General features: G+C 49.6%; 1 protein-coding gene across 1 annotated transcript; it reads right to left on the bottom strand.

Moving 5' to 3' along the window:
- Positions 1–1422: 1422 nt before the first annotated feature.
- Positions 1423–12959, bottom strand: cct2 (chaperonin containing TCP1, subunit 2 (beta)). Its single transcript, XM_064342371.1, has 15 exons — positions 12805–12959; positions 11388–11462; positions 10986–11051; positions 10420–10531; positions 9670–9746; positions 9249–9361; positions 8599–8801; positions 8151–8251; positions 7163–7290; positions 6747–6850; positions 6096–6215; positions 4753–4881; positions 4220–4323; positions 3653–3752; positions 1423–2366 (listed from the first exon to the last, which is right to left on the bottom strand). The coding sequence occupies exons 1-15, from the start codon at positions 12805–12807 to the stop codon at positions 2209–2211; spliced, it is 1593 nt and encodes a 530-aa protein (XP_064198441.1). The 5' UTR covers positions 12808–12959; the 3' UTR covers positions 1423–2208.
- Between the last annotated feature and the right edge of the window lie 192 nt (positions 12960–13151).

Below are 13151 nucleotides of genomic sequence, written 5' to 3'. Positions count from 1 at the left end.
ATCTTGGAGGGTAGACAGGTTTCTGAAAGAAAAAAAAATGAGATTCAGCAGTGCACATCTTTAGTCATTGGATATTTACTGCATATTTTCAGATGAAAACCCCTTGCTTGAAATGTGCAAGAACAGCATAACAACCGAAACACAGACCTGTGTTCACATTTGGTTCCCATACCTGTGTGGTTTGCCTAAATTGAACTTAAATTCATTGCTACTATAGACTGGTTTCTGAGTATAAAGACCAAATTAGCCTTTGACTATGAACCATTAGGTCACGTTAACTTCGCACTTTGTTTGAAATGGATGTGCACACAGAGGCCTCGTATCTTTGAAAAACATACATATCCACATGTGTATATGTGCATTGACACTGACCAAGTAATTCCTTACCATTGAATCCATCATTGAGACAAATTAAGTTTTATAGATTAAGTTTTTATGGTTTAAAAACTTGGGAAATGGTTTACAGGATATGAAAAGAACCTCAAAGACTCTAACAATAGACTGTCTATTGTTGAACAGCCATATAGAAATAAGGTTTTGATCGGGACATACAGCATTAGTTCCATGACGTATTTACTGAAGTTTCTGCAAAACAGGCTTTTTTTATAGCTCAGCTCTGAATAAAATTATCAGCACAGCTAACTTCTAACAAGAGTGAATATGTTGAAAAATCCCCTCTTCAGTGTGTGTTCATTATTACTAAGGTGACCGTTACACATGTCCCTCCTGCAGTCAGAGCTTTGCCTGCTTTCCGATGTCACTGGCAAACCTGCTGCAGACAGATCAGCAGAGAAAGACTTAAACGCTGGCGCTTCATTCTGGACGCAAGAAGCTGCAAAACAGGCGGCTAAGCACACTTCTGACACCTGTACACAGCCAGGCACCTTCATATTGGGTATTGTAATAAAACTCTGAAGGGTGGGGAGGGAACTTCAGATGGCTTACAGTGGCTGAGGTGCACACAGACTGTACAGGGCTTAGAGAATGTAGGGCCCAAAGCTTTAAGGGTAAAGATGGCACTTGGGGAGTTCAGTAACTGAGGACTGCAGGCATGGTGACTGTGTGCAGTCTTTACACTGTGACCAGTTACACACCTCCTCGTTTGCAACGCTGTCATACCACCGGGCCTAGTTAAGCCAACGTTCCAGCCTCCACGACAAACCCACATTATTTAATATTTTAACAGTCCTTAATCAGTCCTTGTGTGGCGAAACATTGTCAGCTAAAAGAGGCCTTCGGCTTCTGTGTCATTTGGTGCTTTATCCCAAATTAAAATTCGGCACGATGTTGAGCAGGGTCCCATTTCAAAAATCATTTCAGCAAGCTTGCGCAGATGAATCAGGCAGGACGCCTCAGAACATCAAAGCAGACTCCAGCATGCTGATGCCTAGCAACGGCGGGCATAAACAAACACTCCAAGACTGTGACTATTAGTTTTTAATTCAGTGAACAAAGTCAGCAACACTATTTCTTGAACGTCGGTAATTTACTCCTACAACAAAACATCCAGGGCACTTGCACACAATGCACTGACAAGAATAACGTTCAATAATAACTTCATTAAGGCTGCATTTTTGCTTTACAAAAAAAAAAAAAACACTTACAGGCAGTCATTTACATTTGTAATGGGTGACTTGCAAGCATCACTTAACATTAAGAAAAGGACTTGCACCTCAGATGACACGGATTTCCTGGACTCATGCAAATTCCCTTCAGTCATTACCAGCACTGGCCTAGTATGGGAACAGAACGACATTAAAAAAGAAGCAAATGAGCTCATTAATAAAGGTTTATTGGATTATAAACCCTTATTTATTGGGCATAAACCTGTTATTACACGTAACAAATGGCTACTTGAGTACGTGTAATCAGCGAAGTGCTTATTATTGAACTTTATTCAGCAGTGCAGCCCCGGAGTGAAGGACAGTAAATAAGGACTGCCTGCTTGGCTCGGTAATGGCCTGGCCTCAGAGGTGATAAATACAGACTTCCCCCCTCCCCCAGACCCCCCTGGTCCCCCCCCAGCGTCCCCCCCACACAGCTTCTCCTGGAGTCACTAGCATGGGTGGTGGTCTGGGACTCGTTTTCTGGAAAAGAAAAAGAAAAAAAAAAAAAGCGATCAGGAAATGATGAGGGGAAAAACATGGCGACTCTCTCCGCACCGACTCGGCAGAGCGGCGGACCGTTGGGAGTGAGCGGTGGGCGGAGTCAGGGGGCGGGGCCTACCTGGGCGCGGCCGATGATGTTGTCGACGCGCAGGATCATCTCGGCGGCCTCGGCGGCGCTCAGCAGCATCTGCCTCTTCACCTGGAAGCTCTCGGTGACGCCCAGCTCCGCCATGTCGCTCCAGTGCCCTGGGTACATAGCTGCGCCGGGTCGGCAGACCGAGACACGGCTACCTGAGTCCTCAGGCTGTCTCGGCCGGAGACTCAGGCAGCTACGCCTGGAGTACAGCGCAGCTACGCCTGGAGTACAGGGCGGGTCAGGCGCTACGCCTGGAGTACAGGCAGCTACGCCTGGAGTACAGGCAGCTACGCCTGGAGTACAGCAGCTACGCCTGGAGTACAGGCAGCTACGCCTGAGTACAGGCAGCTACGCCTGGAGTACAGCAGCTCGCTGGAGTACAGGCGCTACGCCTGGAGTACAGGCAGCTACGCCTGGAGTACACGCAGCTACGCCTGGAGTACAGGCAGCTACGCCTGGAGTACAGGCAGCTACGCCTGGAGTACAGGCAGCTACGCCTGGAGTACAGGCAGCTACGCCTGGAGTACAGGCAGCTACGCCTGGAGTACACGCAGCTACGCCTGGAGTACACGCAGCTACGCCTGGAGTACAGGCAGCTACGCCTGAGTACAGCAGCTACGCCTGGAGTACACGCAGCTACGCCTGGAGTACAGGCTGCTACGCCTGGAGTACACGCAGCTCGCCTGGAGTACGCAGCTACGCCTGGAGTACAGGCTGCTACGCCTGGAGTACAGGCAGCTACGCCTGGAGTACACGCAGCTACGCCAGGAGTACAGCAGCTACGCCTGGAGTACAGGCTGCTACGCCTGGAGTACAGGCAGCTACGCCTGGAGCTACACGCAGCTACGCCTGGAGTCACAGCAGCTACGCCTGGAGTACACGCAGCTACGCTGGAGTACACGCAGCTACGCCTGGAGTACACGCAGCTACGCCTGGAGTACACGCAGCTACGCCTGGAGTACAGGCAGCTACGCCTGGAGTACACGCAGCTACGCCTGGAGTACACGCAGCTACGCCTGGAGTACAGGCAGCTACGCCTGGAGTACAGGCAGCTACGCCTGGAGTACAGGCAGCTACGCCTGGAGTACAGGCAGCTACGCCTGGAGTACACGCAGCTACGCCTGGAGTACACGCAGCTACGCCTGGAGTACACGCAGCTACGCCTGGAGTACACGCAGCTACGCCTGGAGTACAGGCTGCTACGCCTGGAGTACAGGCTGCTACGCCTGGAGTACACGCAGCTACGCCTGGAGTACAGGCAGCTACGCCTGGAGTACACGCAGCTACGCCTGGAGTACACGCAGCTACGCCTGGAGTACAGGCAGCTACGCCTGGAGTACACGCAGCTACGCCTGGAGTACAGGCAGCTACGTGGGGTTTGGGTTAGGGGGGGTTACTCTGTACTCACTCAGGCCGGAGGTGATCTTGTTCTCCACGTGTGCAGCCCTCAGCTGGGCCACCAGGTCGGCGCTGTCGTAGCCGGCGTTGTCCGCGATGATGGTGGGCAGCTGAAAGCACAGAGAGCGACGGTGACGCCATGTTCACTGAGCACCACTGAGCTCCACTGAGCGCCACTGAGCTCCACTGAGCTCCACTGAGCGCCACTGAGCTCCACTGAGCTCCACTGAGCTCCACTGAGCGCCACTGAGCGCCACTGAGCTCCACTGAGCGCCACTGAGCGCCACTGAGCTCCACTGAGCGCCACTGAGCTCCACTGGGCTCCACTGAGCTCCTCACAAAAGGCTCTAATGCAGGGCTGCCCAACCCTGTTCCTGGAGATCTACCATCCTGAAGGTTTTCACTCCAACCCTAACAAAGCAGGATTACTGATCACATGGAGCTGCTAATCAGTAGCCTCAGGTGTGCTTTGTTAGGGGTGGAGTGAAAGCCTGCAGGTCGGTAGGTCTCCAGGAACAGGGCGGAGCAGAAGAGGCTCAGGCTGTAGTGGGATTTGTGAAGGGAGCCGGTCTCTCACCATGGCCAGCGCTTTGGCGAAGGACTCCATGGCCATGGCCTCTTTCCCCGGCGTCCTATTGGCCAGCTCCGTCACCGCCTTGGCCATCAGCATCTCAGAGCATCCTGGGACAGAGACAAAGGTGGAGGGGTTAGCGTGGTGAGAGTGGCGGGGCGTGTGGGGGGGGACTGTGGTGAAAACAGTGGGGCGTGTGGGAAAGTGGGGGGAGGGATGAAACGTGGTGAGGGTGGCAGAGCGTGTGGGGGAGGGGGGGCGTGGTGGGGCATGACGGCTTCCATTGGGCCAACGTGAGAACGTCATTCAGGGGTCAACAGCAAGGGATCAGGTTGCCAGGGCAACAGAGTAAGGGGCCAGGGAAGGGCAGATGTGAGGAAGGAGGAGCTGAGGAGGCTGGGGGTGGGGTTTGAGGGCGGGGTTTGAGGGCAGGTTTTGGGGGCGGGGTTTGAGGGGCTGGGTTTGAGTGCGGAGTTTGGGGGGCTGGGTTTGGGGGCGGGGTTCGGGGGCGGGGCTCAAGCGCGGCGCTCCTCACTCACCCCCTCCGAACACGGTGCGCGTCTCCTTGATGGTCTGGGCGAGCACGCAGAGGGCGTCGTGCAGCGAGCGCTCCGCCTCGTCCAGGATCTGCTGCGTGGCGCCGCGCAGGATGATGGTGCAGGCCTCGCCTGGGGGGCACAGAGCGGGGGGTCAGCGGGGGCGCCAACCGCCATCAGGGCACTGCCCGCCATGGCAGCGCTACCTGCCATCACAGCGCTTCCCATAATCTCGCACTACCAGACAAACTGCATGAGCCGGCTGCACTCTCACACTCAAAATCTGCAGAGCCTCAAGACCCGTCACACTTCACTTCAACAGTCGATACTCAACAACCGACCACATGAATCATTATTATTACGTTATAAAGTGACATCAGCACAGGAGGAAAAAAAAAAAAACGGGTTTACACTAGCCAATGAGGAGCTTTAGCTTGGGGCGAGACCTCATGAATTAATCAGTTTTGAGTAATGGACAAGCTGCCATCCCGTCCCACAGAAACTCCATTAGTAAATTATTACCCCACACAGGTCACATGGGAACGTCAACAGGCTGAAGAGAGTAGATTATTTTTGAAGAGAAAATGGAAACATCCTATTTCAGGGGTCTGCACTTCGGTGCCATTTATATAATAACTTTCTATGGCTCCCTACGACGGGACCGATCGACTACCCTCGATAAAAAAAAGAACTTGACAGCATTTTAAAGCAGGGAAACTGGCAAACATGAATGTTTCACTTTGTATTGTGTCAGGGTCTCTGGCCACAGACTGCCTGACAGGGCTGGGATGAAAAATAGTCACACACCGAGCGCAAACAGTCCTAACTTCGGTTTGGGCTCCCACAGAGTACCCAGGATGCGTCACACACACGCTGCTTTGGCCTGAGACGTCTTTAATGATCCACGCTCTCATGAATACTGAGGCAAGAAAAATTCTCCCTGTAAAAAGCTCTTTGGGAAATGAGTTTTTGCCTTTCTGTGACGGCACAAATGGGCTCCTGAAATATTTATGTGCGACAAACAGAAGAAATGCATCAAACGAGCAGCAGCGCTAGCAGATTGAGACAGCTGTTAGCTACCCAACTTTGAGATCTGCTACAGCTGTAGTGCGTTGTGTGTGTGTGTGTGCGTGTGTGTGTGTGTGCGTGTATATGTGTGCGCGTGTGTGAGTGTGTGTGTGTGCGTGTATATGTGTGTGTGAGTGTGTGTGTGTGCGTGTATATGTGTGTGTGAGTGTGTGTGTGTGCGTGTATGTGTGTGTGAGTGTGTGTGTGTGTGAGCGTGTATATGTGTGTGTGTGTGTGCGTGCGCGTGCGTGCGTGCGTGTAAACGGAAGGCAGCTCACCCATGTCCACGCCGGAGAAGTGTATGAGCATGTCCTCTCCGATCATCACCTCCTCGATCAGCTTGCAGTGGCCCAGCTTGACCAGCTCGGGGTGGTCGAAGGTGGAGGTGATCTCTCCCCCTGATGGAGAAGAGTTAGGGGCATGAGCCGTCAGTGTGACCGTGCGTTTCAATCTCACACGCACACGCACACGCACACTCACACTCACACACCAATCAGCCCATCGAGCCAGTCTTATGAGTGCAGACACACTTCCTGGGCAATCATAAACCAGAGAAGGGCAAACTTTGCATGTAATCTAAGGCACGTTACTCCAAAGCTTAATGGCACTGAAATCAAGCTCTACTGTTCATCTTCAGCACCAGTCATTGGTCCATAGAACCATCTGGGATTTAAAAAAATAATTTCATTTAAATTAAGTGCACTTTCAAGTATTTCTGTCAATCAATTTGTCAAAAAATTTGCTTTCACAGGACTACGCCCCCTGTGTAAAACAGACTCTAACAGCATATGTTCATATGACCTGTGGTTCATAGGGAGGGTCATAACTGTGAATAAACAATTAAAACATCTGTGGTAATAATTAGAAAAATGAACCGCATGTTATATTCACAGCCCTAAATAAGGGGAAGCATCGAGCGAAGATGGTACCTGTGACGAGAGCAAGACGCTCCACTCCCGCGAAGTCTGCGTGCTCGATGGCCATCACTCCCGCTGCTGCAAACAGCTGCTCGGGGTAGTTATAGATCAGCTGCCTGTGGGGCAGGAGCGGTGCAGAGGTAAGGGCGCGCTACCTCACAGCATAATGACACACGCGCGTACACACACAAGCGCGTACCCACACACACATGCAGACATGCACACACATACGCACGCACACACGCACCCATGCACAAACACGGCAATCGGCCATATAATATCATAGCAGTGTGCAAACCATACTTCCTCTCATTTGGACTACTATTCCAGCTAGTTTATTGCCTCAACGGTAACCTGCTCAGCACACTTTATTTTTGTGACAGATCACTTGTTACATTTCTGTCCCACACACTCCAGCGCTGCGTTACCTGTTGATGAAGCAGTTGATGCCGTGCTTCAGAATTCGCTCGACCTTCTCCTTCATCTTCTCCTTCTCGGCCTGCTCGATCTCCGCCACCTTCGCCGTGGAGTCCACTCGCACCCGGGACCCGAACACCTGAGAGAAGGGGAGAGAGAGAGAGAGAGGGGCCGGGTTAACTCACAATATTCCCACAATGCAGCTGGGATTCTACTGCTCCACACGGCTCTGTGGCCGTTAGGTGTGAGTAGGGTGTAGCACAGCACAGGTACCTTAGCAGTGGGGTAAGTATAGAAACATATTTAAACAGGGAGAGGCCGGTTGAGAGCAACAATCTCCTTTTACAATGGTGCCCTGTTATATAACAGTTTGTATTGGTCCATGCCAAAGGGGAGCTTTGTTATTGTTTGCATAAGCAGACACACACACTGTAGCTCCAGTGTAGCTCACAGAGCTATTCTACTCATCACAGATCCAGAGTAAGGGCTAGATCAGCAGAGCTCTACCTCTGAGGACCTTCTGCCCATACAGTGGCTGAATGAGAGTCGGGTAAATGCTGATGTAATTGGGCACTTTTGCAGAGCAGGCCAACAGGGCATGAAATCGCACAGACCTGAAATAACCCAGCTGCATGTTCCCTGTAATGACCCAGCTGAGTCTCCCAGTAATGACCCAGCTGCAGGTTCCCTGTAATGACCCAGCTGAGTCTCCCAGTAATGACCCAGCTGCAGGTTCCCTGTAATGACCCAGCTGCAGGTTCCCTGTAATGACCCAGCTGCATGTTCCCCGTAATGACCCAGCTGAGTCTCCCAGTAATGACCCAGCTGCAGGTTCACTGTAATGACCCAGCTGCATGTTCCCTATAATGACCCAGCTGAGTCTCCCAGTAAGGACCCAGCTGAGTCTCCCAGTAAGGACCCAGCTGAGTCTCCCAGTAATGACCCAGCTGCAGGTGTGTACTGGGGTGCTGACGCGCGTCCTGTGACACCCAGGCCCACCTTGATTTTGTCGGTGTCCATGCCGGTGTTGGCGATGAGAATGTTGACGTTCTCCAGCCTCTTGGGCTGGTTGACACCGATCTTCTTGTCCAGCAGAAAACCTACGACGAGTGAACATGGTAGTCAAGACAATCTGCATTCCCAAATTAAAAGAAAGAAAATGACTATTCACATTTTATTACACTGATCCGATGAGGGTTGACACAGGAGAATGAAAACCACCTGACTGAGGCAGAGGCACAACCACAAAGCTTGAGTGCGTAAACTAAATTGCCGTGTCAGAAACTAGGCCCGAGGAATATTATAAACTTCCGTCCGACACTAAATTTCACCTGTACCTAAACTCATGTATTCATTAGAAGAGGACACTTGCATCAACTCCATCACAGTGCAGGCAGGAGCGGTAAGAAAGTTTTTGGATCTTAAAAAAGGGTGGCGCTGCTCGTACCCTCGTCCAGGTAGGAGTCGGTGAGGCTGCCGCCCAGCTTCTTGATGACGTGGATGGCCTCCAGGTTCCCTGAGCCCTTGAGCCGCAGCACGGCCTCCACGGCCAGCCTGGAGAAGTGGTCCTTGTGGTGCGTCAGCAGCTTGGAGGACAGGGTGGTGCGGGCGATGTTCAGCAGGTCCTCCTGGAACTTGACCATGTCGTTCCTGAGGGGAGGGGGAGGGGGGGGCGTGAGCGGACTGAGCGCACGGGGAACGTGAGCGAAGTGGACTGGCCGCACGGCGTCTTAATGGCGGGGGGTACATGCGGCAGACGCGCTAAATTCACTCAACCGTGTGTTCAAAGCCGATTGTGACCATAACATACGCGCTACGCTATTAAACTCAACCCAACCGTGAGCTTGACACACAAGCACAAGTCCCTAAGCAAATGTCATTTCAATTGTGAGAAACCTCATCAACGCATCGCAAAAAACAACATCTCAGAATGTTCTTATCACCAATGCCTGTGATATCATCACAAAGCAAACTGAGCAACGACTCCCCCTTGTGGTCGCATGTATATCAACTGCTTTTATCCTCTCCAAAATTGGATAAAAGGAAAAATCCCTTATGCAATAGGTGGATGAGGGTGTTACGCAGCTCTTCGCTTACCCATGATCCACTGCTGCTTCCTTGAGGGCCTCGCGGGCGGCCTGAGTGGCCTTCCTCCAGCCAGCGATGATGATCTGGGGGTGAATCTTCCTCGCTATGAGAAGCTCCGCCTCCTACAAACAGACAGGAAGCACAACCATCATAACAGAAGCTGCCGATGCCAGTTTTTAAAGAGCTTCTCAAGCACTTTGTGAAAAAGAGGTATGCTTTTCCAGGCATTCCAGGGCTTAAATTCCTGATTATCAATTTGAGGCACTTTGAGGACCTTGTAAGAACCCTGTAGAATGCATGCATCTGTACACACGCCCCGCTTATCCCTGACAGGGAATAAAACACAGAAGAGCCCAGCCCTGATGGAGCCGGCCCAGAGTAAACCCTTCTGCACTGATGAAGGTGATGACGAAGAAGCACGTCTCCTCACCCTCAGCAGCTCGGCGGCGAGCACGGTGACGGAGGTGGTGCCATCGCCCACTTCGTCATCCTGCACCTTGGACATGTCTGCAGGCCACAGAGACGCGTCATTAGCACAGCTAGATCACATCTTTAAAAACAAAGGGCTGCATTAATGCTACTAATCGCCCCGGGGTACCTTTGACTGACTGGAAGGCTGAGCTTCAAAAGCGCTACTCTATTTATAAATGCGTCCACTCCGAAACGAGGAAGTAAGCAGGCTAGCCAAAATACCAACGCAAATACTGTTCATTATCACTAGAACTAGTAACAAATGCTTATCATTGCAGCCAGTACTAAATAACAAGCAAACATAATGGTCAGAATTAGCTTATCACTGACCGGAGCCAGATAATGCTGGATAATGGCAGATAACTTCAGTGCATAAGGCAAGTTATACTGCGATTGACCGTGTCATGAACATCAAGGCGGTCTCCAAAACTCAGAAACATTATTAATGACTTCCAGCTTGAGCCTCGTTAAACACAAATGTTTTCTTGGCATTTATCTCAGTCAGTCTAGCCCTTTTAGCTGTTGACTTGGGCCTTCCGACACAATTGTTAAGATTCTCTTTTAACCATTAAGTGTGTGGCCTGTTATTTATCCACCACCCCCTACCCCTAAAATAAGCAGCCAATGAGAGGCGAGTCAAATACCAAAACTTTAACAATAAAACCCTTTCTGGAGGTCCAGCGCAACACTGCTGAATCAGAGCACTCACCGACCAACACTTTGGCTGCAGGATTGTCCACTCCGATGGCCTTCAGGATTGTAGCTCCATCATTGGTCACTGTGACTGAGCCTTCTCTGCCACCGCCCAATAGGATTTTGTCCTGCGGGTGTTAACAAAAAACTGAATAAATTTGAGCAAGTTTCAGAACAACGTTAACAGCAATCCATTAACCCTGTTTTTTTTCCACCCACTCGTCCCCTTCTTGGCAAACACCTGTACATGTAGCTTTTTAGATACGAAGCATCTCAATGACCTGGCTTGTAACTTGCCAACACACATGAAACAGTTTACCTGCCTACTACTGGGTATACCATCTGAATATAACTGGTATGCAGGCTGTATACTCAATAGTATTCAAGTAAGCTAATTTGGAAATGCCCCCTCATTCATGTTTAGCAGGGGGACATAAGCCCTCAAGTAGCTGAATGGTGCTTCGCATCAATGACACTGTATCTTTGTTAGCCCCAATGTTCTGGAGTCATGGACTCTGACAATGTCACACGTGACACAGCTGGACCAATCATTAACTTGATGTCTGTCTGAAAGGTACCTACCATTCCTTTTGGTCCCAGAGTGCTTTTCACAAGGTCCCCAATGGCGATAGCACCAATGAAGGAGGACTGTGCGGACACAAATCACAGCACACAGTTTATTATGAAACTCCATGCTATCATCATGAGACTCTGCTATTAGCACACATCTACAGATACCATAGATATTTAAAAATTATTTGGGTTTAAGAACAAGCACCTTACATATTGGTAGAATTAAGCAACATTGCCTGCCCTTACTCAGTTAACACAAATCCTTATTTAAAAAAGTACACCAGTATGCTGGTCCATGCTGCCGTTTTCAACAGGGAGGGGACCGTTCTGAGTTTCTGATGTAGTACCACTGCAGTTGTCTTTATTAAGATGACTGTGCTGTTATAATCCCGATTACGTTAATGAACCCACCATGCGAGCGGTCTCCGCCTTCTCCTCATCAGCACCGTGCTTGAAGATATTAACGGGAGCCATTGAAAGAGACGCCTGGGGATAAAGAGAAGAGTTAAAGAAGAACTCCGTCATCAGTGACATAGCTACGCATCCCTCTTTCTCTCTCACACATAAAACACAGAGTAGGAAAACGCAATCTATAGTTTATCCACACCTGCTCAAAAACGTGATAACTGGACATAACGTTACCATAGCCAAACGCTTCTGCTTCTAGCATTACCTGTGGCCAACACTACACCTTCCTGAACTGCTTATAATTCATTAGTCTAAGCTAACGAAACAGGCCAATAATACTAGCAATTATTTTTGGAAACTCCAAGAATCCAGATTCAGGGCCTAATTGTGGCAGGGTGAAATTCTATTTGATTCATTTATAGACGTTCAATTAAGGAATGACAGTGCGTGGCTATTACGGTTATTTCTGCGAGAAACCATTGCTTAACTAACTAAAGTGCTTAACTAACGTTAGCTCTCCGAGCCGTTCCCCGGTAACGTAAACTTTGAGGATGACACAACACTACGTACCATCGCAACTCATTTCAACGTTAAACTTTCCTTATTCGGTTAAAATGTATAAATGACTGTTATCGTTCTACAATTACGGAATAGTTTAAATGAACCAGTGACAGAAAACTCGCTAATCGGCTTAGCTAGCTAGGTACATTTAGCTAAATGGGCTCGTGTCGAATTAAATAAGCAGCCAATCTGTCTTCTTGTTGCACCTACGTTACTGCTTGGAAACCGCTAGAAGCTTCTGCCATGCGGCCTACTTATTTCCAACAAAACATACAACTCAAAGATAGATATTTGAATACATTTGGGTACAGTCAACTTGCCCATATGTGTCTCTAGTTCACTGACGTAGCTAGCTACTAATAGTTTCGTGTGTCTAAGATTATTTTGCCATCTCCAACTCTTTTCCATTGTCATCTCTAGTCTAGCTAAGACGCGCGAGCTAGCTAGCTAGCTAGCTAGCTAGCTAGCCGAAAAGCGACTCGTATCGTTACCGGTCGCAGTTCAGGCCTGCACGATAAGTGTCACTCTCAGTGCATAAATTTAGCCAAAATTCAAGTCCGAGATTGTATCGTTTCTATCAATTTAGAATATCAGAAATTGACGTCAAGCTTGCCATGAAATAAGAGGAAACGTAAAGGCAGGTAGCATGAGCTAAGATAACTAGCTAGCGTTATCGACCCATGTGCTTTCTTCCATATTCGGAGATGCACACTCCATTCAGTGAAACATGACAGGGTATTCAGCAACTCGTGTCATATATTAAAAGCGACTGCATCAAGTCCATTTTCATTTGAATCGACTTAACACAAATCAAATTTCACAAAATGTAGTCAAACCCCGTAAAGAAAACATCACTCACCATGATTTTGCCGGTCTATGCTGCTACTAAGCTGGAGGCCGTGCACACGCAAAACCACTCCAACTGTCTGGACAGAGGAATGGCGGCCGCGGCCGTGACGTAATGTAGCAGGGCCGCGCCTGTCACTTAAAGGCACAGCATCAATTTCGGCTCTTAGAATTTGGAACCGGAGATGCTCAGATTAATATTCCGGTTTATGATAAAAACCCGCCAGAAACCAAGCCATAGAAATGACAAGATCTCATCCTATCCAATTTAAAATTTCCTTGATTTGAAAGCGACATTAATACTTAGCGAAAATCACCTGAAAAGCAGTCTCGGGCATTGAAGGGTCAGTTTGGTAGTCC

Source organism: Anguilla rostrata, chromosome 7 (assembly GCF_018555375.3).
Source record: "Anguilla rostrata isolate EN2019 chromosome 7, ASM1855537v3, whole genome shotgun sequence".
Classification (NCBI taxonomy): domain Eukaryota; kingdom Metazoa; phylum Chordata; class Actinopteri; order Anguilliformes; family Anguillidae; genus Anguilla; species Anguilla rostrata.
This window is presented reverse-complemented; position numbering and strand designations above follow the sequence as displayed.

Bases quoted from the DNA above. Each gene is read 5' to 3' on its own strand.
- cct2 (XM_064342371.1), bottom strand. The intron at 9,747-10,419 runs GTGAGTGCTCTG...TGTGGCCTGCAG, and splicing joins TGCAGCCAAAGTGTTGGTCG to ACATGTCCAAGGTGCAGGAT. The intron at 4,882-6,095 runs GTGAGCTGCCTT...TGTGCCCCCCAG, and splicing joins CTTCTCCGGCGTGGACATGG to GCGAGGCCTGCACCATCATC.